At 35.0% G+C, this 15111-nt stretch overlaps 1 protein-coding gene across 1 annotated transcript in view; it reads right to left on the bottom strand.

The window, feature by feature from the left end:
* LOC136032620 (proto-oncogene serine/threonine-protein kinase mos-like) overlaps positions 1-15111 on the bottom strand; it is a 99778-nt gene that overhangs the window by 14721 nt on the left and 69946 nt on the right. The window contains exon 4 of the mRNA XM_065712893.1: positions 2692-2860. Coding sequence (XP_065568965.1) covers positions 2692-2860 — 169 coding nt within the window. The remainder of the gene's footprint in view (positions 1-2691; positions 2861-15111) is intronic.

Below are 15111 nucleotides of genomic sequence, written 5' to 3'. Positions count from 1 at the left end.
CAAGGGATTTTTTTTTGGTTTGGGGGTTGGGGTTTATGGGAGGGGGCTATGTGGGAGGATATTTCCCTGGAGGAATATGTCATGGGGGAAGAAAAATTCAATGAAAAGGGTGCAGGATTTTGTAGCATTACTATAAAAAAACAATGAAAAAATAAACATGAAAACGTTTTTCCATTTGAAAGTAAGGAATAGCATTGAAATTCAAAACGAACAGAGATTATTACGCATATGAGGGGTTCTAAAAATACTTTAGCATAAAGAGCGAGGTATTTAGGAGGAGACAAATACCTCGCTCTTTATGCTAAAGTATTTTTAGTAATTTCAACTATTTATTCTACGGCCTTTTTGATTCAGGGTCATTCTTAAAGAATTGGGACGAAACTTACGATTTAGTGTAAAGAGCGAGGTATTAACGAGGGTACAAACCCCTCGTACACATAATAAAAATATAAGAATATAAAAGTTTGTTACGTAAGTTAATTCTTAAGTTACGCATATTTTTTACTAATAAAAACGTTCGTTAAAAATTAAAAGTTCTAGTAGCCTTTTTAAGTGACCGAAAAATTGGAGGGCAGCTAGGCCTCCTTCCCCACCCCTTATTTCTCAAAATCGTCTGATCAAAACTAAGAGAAAGCCATTTAGCCAAAAAAAAATTAATATACAAATTTCATTTCAATAATTTATGTGCGGAGAGCCAAAATCAAACATGCATTAATTCAAAAACGTTCAGAAATTAAATAAAAAACTAGTTTTCTTTAACTGCAAGTAAGGAGCGACATTAAAACTTAAAACGATCAGAAATTACTCCGTATATGAAATGGGTTGTCCCCTCCGCAATCCCTCGCTCTTTACGCTAAAGCTTTGAATTGTTTTAAAAAACAGAATTGTGGCATAGAGTCAAACTTTAGCGTAAAGAGTGAGGGATTGCGGAGGGGACAATCCATTTCATATACGGAGTAATTTCTGTTCGTTTTAAGTTTTAATGTCGCTCCTTACATGCAGTTAAAAAAAACTAGTTTTTTTTTTTTATTTAATACTTATCAATGAGCAAGCATAATACCTATGTGATGGGACAGTTCAAGCATAAAACCTTTTGAAACTATTGTGGTAGTAGGAATAAAAAAAATCTTGTCCAATTTGTTTTACTACTCTAATATTCACCACATTACTTATGAAATTTTAACATTTTTCCAATGTTTCTAACTAATAATTTTAACATTTTTATTGCTTAGTTTACAGCTTAGTATCACTGAATTATTTAGAGCACTGGGGTTTTTAAGTCTTATGAAAAGTATGATCAATTGCCAAAGGTAAATTTCAAATGAATAATATACATATTTTGTGAAAGTGATGAGAAATATGACAAAAGATTGCTCTTGTCGTACACAAGATGGATCAGACATCCAAAATCTTCCTTCTCTAAAAGTAATTTTTCATTAGCTTTTTTCTTTCTGCGGCATTCATGAATTGAATATAACAGATTAATGGTTGGCTACTCTTGAAAAGAGTAAAAAACAGGATTATTCATATGAAGGCTGTTGGATACTAAAGCTGACTAGGTGATTTAATTTAATGACTTAATTTAACAAAATGGCTATCTCAAAAATTTGATCGGATGGATTTGGGTTAATAAGGCAAGAGGGCTAGAACCTATCCGGTCCCTTTTGAATCTTAAAATGGTAACTAGAACTTTTAATTTCCAGTAGAATGAGCCCCAACGAAGTTATACGATCATTCCTTCCATAAGAACCTTATATGGCCCCGGTGCGTAATTTAGAACACTCGCCCATAGAGTCATCAGACTACTTTGGACTTCTAAAGGGAATTAAAACTTTGTTTCTAGTCATTTGAATCTCCTCCGAAGTCTATCTCTTCCATAAGAGCCTCAAATACATCCGGACATTATTTGTAACCCTTTTCCGGGTCTTTGGGTTGGTATATGTTGTCCTCGTAGCGGACAACATACTCCGAAAATTCATTGTTTGACTACTTCAATAAAATGATTATATTAAAACTTCGATTGAATGTGTTTGGAGAAAAGAGGATGTTTATGAGGGGGAGGGTGGGGGTAGAACATCATAAACTGTGCTTAATAAAGAACATTATCTGTCACATTTCAGTGCGTACAAACGGTTAACTGTAGCTACTAAAGTTGCTGGATCTCTAGTGCTTTGAATGTTCTCATTGACCGAACGAAAAAAAAGAATAACAGAGGGGATAGGAGATCACATTCGTGATAAACCTGTGTTAACGATAAAATGGGATGTTCCCAACAGAACTTATTTTATTGACAAAAAATTGACTATTTGAAAAAGAGAATGAACAGCAAAAATAGATAAAATGGTGCATTCACACCATTCCGCTTGATAGCGGAAATAAATGTCGTTCGTAGATTTTAAAGTATAGTAGATATCTGTCAATACCGCTGTAAAGGAGAATGAAGGGTGTTACCAAAATTTTGTGATAAGTAAGTGTCTCAGAAAGGAATTTTGGATCCCAACTAAAAGCAGAGATAGCATTATCTATCTGGGAATAGACAGAATCCCCAGTCTGCAATCCTGGCTCTTAAAACCATTTAGAATAGATTTTTTTTTGTTTAGAAAATACCGACTTAAAGACTGTTATGAAATTAGCCTTATAATAAAAACAATAATATTTAGCAAGTTTATTTTGAAAAATTTTGTTCCTTACCTTGATTTGAGAAACTGTTTCAAGAGCCTTTACAGTCACTGAACAGCCGAAATCACTAATTTTGCAGATTTTCTTACTGTTAACCAATACGTTTGCTGGTTTAATATCAAGGTGCAAAATTCCATTTGAATGAATGTATTCTAGTCCACTGGATATCTGCTCAGCAAATCTGAAAAAAATGGTTTATCAATACGGAAATTAAGAAATAACCTGTAAATTATAGGTTTATTGAAAGTTTGCCATTAATTTTTTTCACTGTATAAAAAATATCAGCTTAGCAAACATATGCCGCATTAGCGTAGCTTGCTAGAGATTTAGAAGCAACTTAACAAATAAAAAAAAAATATCAGAAAAAACCACGGTGTATAGAAAATTAAAAATATATAAATTCATTTCTTAATTTTAGTTTAGCTTGTTCTATTTGCAAGGTTTTAGTCTTATATTAGAAGCTGTTGTGCTTTTTAGATTTTAAATGCACTTTATTTGTTTCAGTGCAGAACAATGATCAATACAGGTTTAAATATCGGCTGCTGTGTTCGCTATTATTTAGTCTTATGCTACTATTTATATAAAATCCATAACCTCTTCAATTTCGTGAAGTCTGGCTAATTTGTTATAGAAGTTATCATCACCAATTTTTTCATCAGAGGCAATGCTATAGCGTTGCCTATAGTAAAGGCCACAAGGCTCCAATATTTTACTCTGTTTTATCTTTTCCCTCTAGGCACAAAATATGGAAAGGATGGTCGTATAAGCATTGAGCAGGATTCACTAGATTGGAAATCAGAAGTTCTAGTGCCCTTTTTTAGAACCACAAATGATGGGTGGGCAACTAGCCCCCTCCTTTACGCCCTATTTTCCCCAAACGTATTTAATCAAAATTTTGAGATAGCTATTTTTTCAAATAGTCCATAAATCTTTTTTTCCTCTAGAGTTAGCACAATTTTCCCAGAGCCCGAGGGCAAGTATTATAAGTTACTTCCCGGAGTTATTTAAGGTTCTTATGGAAGAGGTGGCCATATTAACTTTAGAGGAGTCTTATTTGATTGGAAATTAAAAATCCTAGTTCGCTTTTTAAAATCGAAACTGATCAGAGGGCAGATAGTCTCCCCACACCCTCTTTTCCCCAAACACATCCAATCAAAATTTTTAGATAGCCATTTTTTTCCAAAATAATCCAGAGATAATACAACAATGACTCCAGGGTTGACACATTCCCCCAGAGCCTGGCGGCCAGGGCTGTAAGTTATGCTCAAAGAGGAACTTTGGAGGAGACTCATTGGATCGGAAATTGAAATTCTATTCCCCTTTTAACAATCAAAAAGGACCAAAGGGCAAATACCCCCTCCCCCCTTCCAAGCTCAGTTTTCCCCAAATGAATCTGATCCAAATTTTGAGATAGTCATCTTGCTCAAAATGTCCAAATCGTATAATAATGCCTTTAAGGTTGAAATTGCCCCCAGAACCCGAAGGTAAGGGTTGTAAGTTATGCCCCGGAGGCAAATAGGGTTCTTATGGAAGGGATGGCTGCATAAACTTTGGAGGAGGGTCATATGATTGAAAATTGAAAGTTCTAGTTTGATTTTTAAGAGTCAAAAGTAACCAGAGGGAAACTAGCCCCCACCTCAAATATATCTGATAAAAATTTTGATATAGCCACTCTGTTCAATACAGTCCAAATATCATATAACAATGCCTCCATTGTTAAACGACCCTCCAGAGCCCAGAGCAAGGGTTGTAAGTTATGCTTCGAGGCTATACGCCTGTTATGCAAGGTGTGGTCACATAAACTTTGAAGGAGGCTCATTTGAATGGAAATCCAATGCCCTCAGAGCCCCCAGGGTAAGAATTGTAAATTATCAAATCTTTTCATTTTTAACATTCAGGATTTACTATTGAGAATGGGGAAGTTGTTTGATCAGGGGTGTGTCTAAAAATTCTACGTACGTTGGGGTGAACCTTCGCAGAATGTTGAGGGGTATAGTGAGCTAAATAATAAGATATTATCTGCATCCACGTTATCAAAAATAAATATGTCTAATATCTTAGGAACTTGTAAGGGTATTAAATTGGAATTTTTAGAGTCATTGCTATCATTATGGCCTCAAATGCGACTAGTTACGCCTACAAAAATGACCACTTCTGACTGCGATTAAATAAAAAAGAAACAAGTTTTTTTTTTCAGTGAAAGTAAGGAGCGATATTAAAGCTTAAAATGAACAGAAATTACTCCGTATATAAAAGGGGCTGTTCCCTCCTCAACGCCCCACTCTTTACGCTAAAGTTTGACTCTTTCTCTCAACTCTACTTTTTAAAACAGTAAAAAACTTTAGCGTAAAGAGCGGGGCGTTGAGGAGGGAATAGCCCCTTTTAGATACCGAGTAATTATTCGTTTTAAGTTTTAATATCGCTCCTTACTTTTAGTTAAAAAAACTTGTTTTTTTTTAAATTTAATTTCCGGAAGTTTTTAAATTAAGGAATGTTTTGATTTTGGCTCTCCGCACATGAATAATTGAAACGAAATTAGCACATTAATTAATTTTTATGGCTAAATTATTTTCTCATAGTTTTGATTGGACGATTTTAAGAAAAAAAGAGCGCGGGAGTAGGCATAGTTAACCTCCAATTTTTGGTTATTTAAAGAAGCAACTAGAACTTTTAATTTTTTACGAACGTTTTTATTAGTAAAAATATACGTAACCTACGAATTAGCTTACGTAACGAACCTCTATATTCATATGTTTTTATGACGTATATGAGGGGGGTTCACAACCTCGTCAATACCTTGCTGTTTACACTAACGCTTAAAGAATGACCCCTGAATCACAAAGACCATAGAGTAAAAAGTTGAATTTAATAAAGTTACTTTAGCGTAAAGAGTGAGTTATTAGGAGGAGGTGAACCCCTCATATGCGTAATAATTTCTGTTTAATTTAAGTTTTAATGCTGCTCTTTACTTTCAGTTGAAAAACTTTTTCATATTTATTTTTTCTTTGTTCTTCAAAAAAATGCTAAGAAATCCTGCGCCCCCTTCATGGAAATTTTCTTCCCCTATGATAGATCCCTCCATGGAACGATCCCCCCGCGTAACCCCCTCCGCTCAACCCCTCCCCCAACCAAAAAACCCCCCGAAAGCGTCTGTACACTTCCCAATAACCATTACTGTGTTAACACTGGCCAAAGTTTGTAACATGCAGGCCCTCCCACGGAGACTGTGGAGGAGTAACTCGTCCCCAAAGGCATAGCAATTTGGTTTTTCGACTATGCTGAATAAAATGGCTATCTCGGAATTTTGATCCGGTGATGTTGGGGATAAAATGAGCGTGGGAGGGGGCCTAGGTGCCCTCCGATTTTTTAGGTCACTTAAAAAAGGGCACTAGAACTTTTCATTTCCGCTAGAATGAGCCCTCAAACGACATTCTAGGACGAATGGGTCGATACGATAATCCCTGGGGAAAGAAAAAAAAAAAAAAACAAAAACAAATAAACACGCATCCTTGATCTGTCTTGTGGCAAAAAACGCAAAATTCCACATTTTTGTAAATAGATGCTTGAAACTTCTACTATAGGGTTCTCTAATACGCTGAATCTGATGGTGTGATTTTTGTTAAGATGCAATGACTTTTAAGGGCGTCCCCCTTTTCTAAAATAAGACATATTTTCTCAGGCTCGTAACTTCTGATGGGTAAGCCTAAACTTAACGAAACTCATATATCTAAAATCAGCATCAAAATGCGATTCTTTTGATGTAACTATTGTTACGTTTTTTATGGCACTTGATATTAACCCAGTGACATATAGCAATCGCAAATTCTGTCGGTCTGTCGGTCCCGGTTTTGCTACTTTAGGCACTTCCAGGTAAGCTAGGACGATGAAATTTGGTAGGCGTATCAGGGACAGGACCAGATTAAATTAGAAATAGTCGTTTTCCCGATTTGACTATCTGGGGGGGGGGGTCGGGGGCCCGTTAATTCGGAAAAAATAGACATATTGAAGTATTTTTAACTTACGAACGGTTGATCAGATCTTAATGAAATTTGATGTTTGGAAGGATATCGTGTCTCAGAATTGTTACTCTAAATTCTGACCGGATCTGGTGGGTGGGATTTGGGAGGGGGAAACCTAAAATCTTGGAAAACCCTTAGAGTGGAGGGATCGGGATGAAACTCGGTAGTAAAAATAAGCGCAAGTCCTAGATACATGATTGACATAACCGGAACGAATCCGCTCTCTTTGGGGTAGTTGTTGAGGGAGGGGGTTAATTCTGAAAAATTAGAAAAAATGAGGTATTTTTAACTTCCAAACGGGTGATCGGATCTCAATGAAATTTGATATTTAGAAGGATAGCGTGTCTCAGAGCTCTTATTTTAGATCCCGACTGGTTTTGGTGACATTGAGGGGGATGGAGGGGGAAACCTAAAATCTTGGAAAACACTTAGAGTGGAGGGATCGGGATGAAACTTGGTGGGAAAAATAAACACAAGTCCTGGATAAATGATTGACATAACCGGAACAGATCCGCTCTCTTTGGGGTAGTTGGGGGGGATTCATTCTAAAAAATTAGAAAAAAATGAGGTACTTTTAACTTACGAACGGGTGATCGGATCTCAATGAAATTTGATATTTAGAAGGATATCGTGTCTCAGAGCTCTTATTTTAAATCCTGACCGGATCTGGTGACATTGGGGGGGGGAGTTGGGAGGGGGAAACCTAAAATCTTGGAAAACACTTAGAGTGGAGGGATCGCGATGATCGCGATTTTTGGAAAAAATAAGCAGAAGTCTTAGATACATGATTTATATAATCTTACGCTCTTTTTTTTTGGGGGGGGGGGGTAGGGTTTAATTCTGAAAAATTGGAAAAAATGACGTATTTTTAACTTACGAAGGAGTGATCAGATCTTCCTGAAATTTCATATTTAGAAGGAACTCGTAACTCAGATCTCTTATTTTAAATCTCAATCGGATCCAGCGTCATTGGAGGGGTAGTTGGGGAGGACCGAAAATCTTAGAAAATACTTAAAGCGGAGAGATCAGGATGAAACTGGATGGGAAGAATAAACACATGTCTAAGATACGTGACTGACATAGCCGGATCGGATCTGCTCTCTTTGGTGGAAATGGGGGGGGGTAATTTTGAAAATTGAGGTATTTGTAACTTACGAAAGGGTGAACATATCTTAATGAAATTTGATATTTAGAAGGATCTTGTGCTTTAAAGCTCTAATTTTAAATTCCGACCAGATCCTGTGACATTTGGGGGAGTTGGAGGGTGAAACCGGAATTCTTGGAAAATGTGAAAATTGGGGTATTTTAGTCTTACGAATAGGTGATCGGATCTTAATGAAATCTGATATTTAGAAGGAATTCATGTCTCAGAGCTCTTATTTGAAATCTCGACCAGATCTTTTGACATTGGGGGGAGTTGGAGGGGGAAATCTTGGAAAACACTTGGAGTGGAGGAATCGGGATGAAGCTTGGTGGATAGAATAAGCAAATGTCCTTGATACGTGATTGACGTAACCGTACTGGAATCGCTCTCTTTGGGGGAGTTGGGGGGAGGGGTTCAGTGATTTGGCGAGTTTGGTGCTTCTGGACGTGCTAAGACGATGGAAATTGGTAGGCGTGTCAGGGAGCTGCACAAATTGACTTGATAAAGTCGTTTTCCCAGATTCGACCATATGGGGGGCTAAAGGGAGAGGAAAAATTATAAAAATTAGGTGTTTATAACGTACAAGTGGGTGATCGGATCTTAATGAATTTTGATATTTAGAAGGACATCGTGACTCAGAGCTCTTATTTTAAATCCTGACCGGCATTAAGCCTCTGATTTTCCTTTTAAATCGATCTATTGATTCATAGGATTTTGTTAGAGCTCATACCATTTGAGCTCCTGGCTCTTAGCTCTTCTTGCCTCGTCACAAGTGCCATATGAGCTCTTAGCTCTTGTTTAGAGTTTCCGGTTACTATTGAGCAGAGTTCGTTACCCGAACTGTTTGACAACTTGTGACTGTGAAAGCGGCTGATTATAATTTACGTTTGACGACATTCAGAGAGACTTAGGGGATGTTGAACAAAATCGAAATATATTATATGTATGTGGATTATCAAAAGGGCGTATCAGCAATATTTCAGGAACGGTTGAGGGTATTCAATTGAAATTTTCAGGGCATTTTGAGCAGTACTTGAACGTTCAGTGAATGCTTAAGGGAAATTTAAACTAAATAAAAATACCATCTGTATCCATATTATTAACAGAGTATATCTGCATTGTCGTAGGATTGGCTACGGATCAGAATGTTCAATCAAAAGATATTCTGTGCATCTGGGTTGTACGAAGGGCGTATCTGAAATGTCTCAAGAATAGCTTATGGCGTTTATTTGAAACTTTTGGGGGATGTTAAGGGGGTACTGAAATAAATCAAATGAAGCTAATTAGAACTATTAAATTAGAATTAGATATTTTAATTCTTACACCTAGAGACACGAAAAATGGAAATATTCATTACATTAACCATTCTATTAAACTTTCATTAGATTAATACTATATGAACAGATATTATTAAAAAAAAACTTATACTTATACTTAATACTGTATTGTCTTATACTTATACTTAATACTGTAAACTTATACTTAATACTGTATTGTCATGTCGAAAAGTTGAGGAGGAGCATTCTATATGGACTTGTCCCAAATAAAGACAGGAAAGGGACCACAAGTAGTGATAGCGAAAGTGTTAAAGCGATATAAAGTAGAGAAAGTATTGAAGCACAAAATACATTAAAACACAAATTAAAGAGGCGTGAATTGGATATCATGGTAAAATTGCCGATGATCAGGAAGATGCGGCAAGACGGCACATTACTAAAATACTGTATTGTCATGTTGAAAAGTTGAGGAGGAGCATTCAATATGGACTTGTCCCAGTTAAAGACAGGAAAGGGACCACAAGCAGTAATAGCGAAAGTGTTAAAGCGATATAAAGTAGAGAAAGTATTGAAGCACAAAATACATTAAAACACAAATTAAAGAGGCGTGAATTGGATATCATGGTAAAATTGCCGATGATCAGGAAGATGCGGCAAGACGGCACATTACTAAAATACTGTATTGTCATGTTGAAAAGTTGAGGAGGAACATTCAATATGGACTTGTCCCAGTTAAAGACAGGAAAGGGACCACAAGTAGTAATAGCTAAAGTGTTAAAGCGATATAAAGTAGAGAAAGTGTTGACGTACAAAATACATTAAAACACAAATTAAGGAGGTGTGAAGTGGAGATCATGATAAAATTGCCGAAGATATTGAAGATTCAGCAAGACGGAATAGAGTGTATGATTTTCAGTAAATATTGGTCATGTTACTTATGATAAGAGGTTAACATTTGTAAATCCTTTGAAGATCATCTAAAATCTGTTCACACATAATCCTTGTTATGAGCCTCCTAGCCAAAAGCGCCGCCACGAGTTTGAATTTTTGTCGATTCAACCCGAACTCTAGACTAAGTTTAAGTTAACTTTGTCTCAAGATTATTTCTAGACTAACAATTTTTAATATAAACAATGTGTAACTATTTATATACATCATATCTGTAGATGCAACCAAATTATACTTGGTTATTAATATGCTTCTAGTGGTAGTGACTTCATTAATGTCGTTATCTTGTAGTTTTCTCCTCAGGTGGAAGCATCTAAAACATTTTTTTAAATGCTTTTTTGACATCCTAACAAAAGTGATCCAAAAACTGAATACATTACCATTTTATTGAGCTTTTGCCAACTATTTCCTACTGAATAGTCGTTTTAGCTTTCTAGAATAAAGATTTAAAGCCCTGCAAATACAATGTTATTGCCGATGATTTTTTACGATAAAATTTTCCTTGCGAGTTTCAAACTTTATTGTTTTTCAATATACTGTCAAAAGAGAGTTTCAACTTTTATTTTCCAATATATTATTCAAATGAAGTCGTTTGATCTCCCTTAATATATGGTCCAACAGTATTCCTAGGCAAAGCCATATCCAGGGGAGGGTGGGGTTACCGAGTTTGATACCCCACCCCTTATTTTTTTTTGTCTGACCCGCAAAAAAACAATACATATAAGGAAAGTTTTGGTGCATTTTGTAAAATTGTCTTGTAACCCCCGCCCCCCCCCCCCCCGAGCCAAAAGTCCTGAATTCATCCTTTTTCTAGGATAATTTAGTATTTTTCAAATTCAGAAGAAAACAAATTGACTTCAGACCTACCCCCCCCCCCTGTAATACTAGCATACAAGTTCCTTCTTTTTTCCTATATTTGTTGCATAATAACCATTTTTGGTATTTTTCCTGATTTTGCCCCTCCTCTGAATGAAAGTCCTCTATGCGTGCCTTCCTCTAAACATTGAATAAAATTTTTAAGTATTTACGAGTTAGAAAGATTTGACTCTAGATTAGCCCAGTTATTCTTTTATCGACCAGTAACAATTGTTATTACTGATATGGAGCGCCCGGCAATATAATTGCCTAATTTTTAATGACAATATAATTAAGTGTCTCAACTTATCAACTTATCACGTAAGGTGGCTATCGGGGAGAGAGATTGGGAAGGGGTGTCAAGGGGGACTGGGACCCATGAAATAAAGCTAATCAGATGAAGAAACAACTGAAATCAGTGCAAGTGATATACTTTCGGGACATAAATACCTACTTTATTTGCCTTGATCTTACCATAATCATGCTATCAAAAGGTTCCCAGTAATGAACTGTAAGTAAGAGCGAAATGGCTTAATTGTAACTGAAAATCGAAAAAACAGAATTTTGATTTCAAAAGATATATAAAAATTCCACTTATTATGCTGATTACAACCATATAAGATTCATTAAGCTTAATGTTATCCATCAAAGTTACGCGCCTGAGAAAATTTCCCTGATTTTCAAATAAGAGGGAAACACTTCCTAAAAGTCAAGGGGTCTTAATGACATCATTAAGATCCCTGTGCAGATCTTATGATGTGATGCGATCTGAAATGGTCTTATGATGAATCTGGTGGTGGGATCCTATTGTGGAAGTTTCAAGCTCCCGTGGAAGCTGATAGGAGGGTTTGTTGCCCTCCTATTAATTTTGACGTTTAGCATCTGCCATAGAACTTACAAATGACAATTGAATAAGCCCCCTCCAAAGCTTATACGACCAACCCTTCCATATTAAGTGCCTCTTGGAAATAATAAACAAACAAAAATTATGATATTGAATCCTTTTGGCTCTTATCTATAGGATTTAAAGATATTCGTAAAGCTTTCAATTTCCCTTCTAATGAACATCCGGAACTATCCAAGGAGAATGGGGGGGAAATTACCCGGAGGAATTTTCTGTGAGGGTGTATTATCCACGGGGTATTTTCAATGGGGTGGGTAGGTAACCGTCGCATCCCAGAAAACCCTTTATCAAAGAACATTCAATAAAGGCTTAAAATTGTAATAAAAACTTATGAGATTTATGGGGATTTTCCCAATTGTCCTTAATTTAATCAATTCTATGCTTCAACGTTGTTTAATTTGGTAAAACCTGAATATAAACTTATAATCTTGATTGTAAAATATGCCATTTTCAATGGATTGTTACTTCCACTGACATTAGCTGTTATGATTTATTACACACGTCACTCTATCAATAAATCCTACAGACACTTACCTTGTGACAGCCTAGTGGATGTGACTGGGCCTCTCAACTGAGAACGCTCTGGTTCGCTCCCTACTGTCACAAGGAAAGTCATTGTAAATTTTTCATTAAATAATTTTTTTTTTTTTGCAACGAATTTGGTAAACTTCGTTAGCAATAACCATGAGGTATTGTTTGGACCGTACTCGCACAAGAATTGAGCGATTTTTTCTTTGAAAATTTTAAAATTGCTGCCAAACACTTTATTTTTCCCCATAAGATAAAACATAGCCGAAAACTTCATAAGTAGCCTAAACTGAAAGAAGCAGAGTCTTGATAATAATGAACACAAGAAACGAATCAAATTTTGATGCTTAGTTAAAATGTATAAAATTCCTCAAGTTTAATGTGACCCATCAAAAGCTGCGTGCCTGAAAAAATTTCCCTGATTTTCTAAAAAGGGGATAACTCCCCAAAAAGTCAATGGATCCTAATGAAAATCAGAAATTAAATAAAAAAAACAATTTTTTTTAACTGAAAATAAGGACCGACATTAAAACTTATAACGAGCAGAAATTAACCCGTATATGAAAGGGGCTGTTCCCTCTTCAACGCCCCGCTTTTTACGCTAAAGTTTGACTCTTTCTCTCAACTCTACTTTTTAAAACAGTAAAAACTTTAGCGTAACGACCAGGGCGTTGAAGAGGGAACAGCCCTTTTCATATACGGGGTAGTTTCTGCTCGTTTTAAGTTTTAATGTCGCTCCTTACTTTCAGTTAAAAAAAACTTTTTTTTTAATTTAATTGGTTCCGCCTCTCCACAGATGAATAATTAAAGCAGAATTTGCATATTTATTTATTTGGCTAAATGGCTTTCCCATAGTTTCGATCGAATGATTTTGAGAAAAAGGAGGGGGGAGGAGGCCCAGTTGCCCTCCTATTTTTGGGTACTTAAAAAGGCAACTAGAACTTTTAGTTTTTTACGAATATTTCTTGTTATTTCTTATGTTGCCTAAACAAAAAGATCACTAAATCAGGACATAAATCGCTAAATCATCTAAAAAAAAATCACTAAATAAACCATGTATGAAAACAAGAAAGGAGATAATAAATGAAAAGAAAAAAAATCAAATAGGTGAAAAATGAGGATTTTTTTAAGAAAAGTAAAAACCGATTTTTTATATTTTTTTTCAGAGAAGAGGCACTTATCTGGGAATGAGATAAATGATTTAAATTTCTACCCCCTAAAATTTAAGTTATACTTGACTAAATATCCGACAATCAAAAACAAACAGAAATTAAAAAAAAAAACTCTCCAAAACAGAAGTTTTTCATAGAAAAGTAAAAGCCACATTAACCATAAGATCAGCAGAAATAAATTCATATAATAATTCATACTCATTACGATCATAAATTCCGACTAAGGAATAAGTGAAGCCTAAACGAACAGAAATTAAACAGACAATTACAGAAAAGAAACTTACATCAGTACAAATATAAATGAATAATTAAATCTAGAAACGAGTAAAACTTTAATTAAATATACAAATCAAGGTTAATACGAGCAATAATTCCAGCAAACATGAGTTTGGCTACTGCCCCCTTCTCTAACTGTATAAGTCTAAAGCCTACTGCGTTATTTGCGCTTTAATGAAAAGTAGGTGTGTTTTCAACAATCTTCGAAAGATCATATAAGTTTAAACTGAATATATGATATATAATGATACTAATTCTTGAAAGCTTATCAGTCCAACATTTCATTTCATTGTATTTTTATTTTTATCTTTAATATTATAATGAGTACAAAAGAAAATAATTGTAATATAATCCGTTTGAAAACTGAATGTGAATTGAATCGTCCTTGGAAAGAACTAATAAAATGAAACCGAATATTTGATGTATAAAGAAATTAATCAAACCGTTCTTGGTAACAAACCGTAAATAAGGAGCAACATGGCTCAATAATAATCGAAAAGTAAAAAAAGGGAATTGTAATATCAATAGATATATCAAAAGAATTGGCTCACTATACTAATTAATAAAAAAAAGTTGTCTTAATAAAAGTAAATAGCGAAAATATGTCTTAGCAGAGTAAAGAAAATAATTGACATTATAACGAATAATCAACAAAAGTAAAAAGAAACAACTTAGTAAAAATTGAACCAATGATGAAATTGTAAGTTACAAAAAATAAAACGAATATTCCTCTCAAATTCAAAACGAACAGAAATTACTAAATATGCCTAATTGAACGAGGAAGTTGTCTGTCTTTTGCCCCAATTATAATTTCTTAGAAACAGTTATTATAAGAGCTAAAAGAGTAAATACAGCATAAGAGATAAAACAGTTAAAAGAAACGGATATTAAACTTAATAAAAAAATAAAACCAATAAGGAACTTAGTATGTACCCAAAATAAATTGATGTTCTAATTAAACTAAAAAAAAACAGAAGTTAATAGATATATAAAGTGGGGAATTTTTCTTCTTGCACTCCAATCATAGCGCGATTGTTACACGCGCTTTACTGAAAAAAGCAATATATATTTTAAATCGTTTCAAAGCGAGAAACGAGAAAGAGAGGTTCCAAAGCAAGAGAGACTTTTTGTCAAATAAAAATTCAAGGCCCTATCCAGATAAGGTGGTCATGGCTGCAGCTCAGTCCCCCCTCCCCATCACCCGAAGGTTAAATTATATTCGTAAAAAGCTACAAAAATGCAAATAAACAAATATTGATGCATTTTGTAAAGTTTTTTTTTGCAACTCCCCTAAAAAAACACCCAAAAA

Source organism: Artemia franciscana, chromosome 11, assembly GCF_032884065.1.
Source record: "Artemia franciscana chromosome 11, ASM3288406v1, whole genome shotgun sequence".
Classification (NCBI taxonomy): domain Eukaryota; kingdom Metazoa; phylum Arthropoda; class Branchiopoda; order Anostraca; family Artemiidae; genus Artemia; species Artemia franciscana.
Note: the sequence above shows the minus strand (reverse complement) of the source record. Positions and strands in the feature narration are given on the sequence as shown.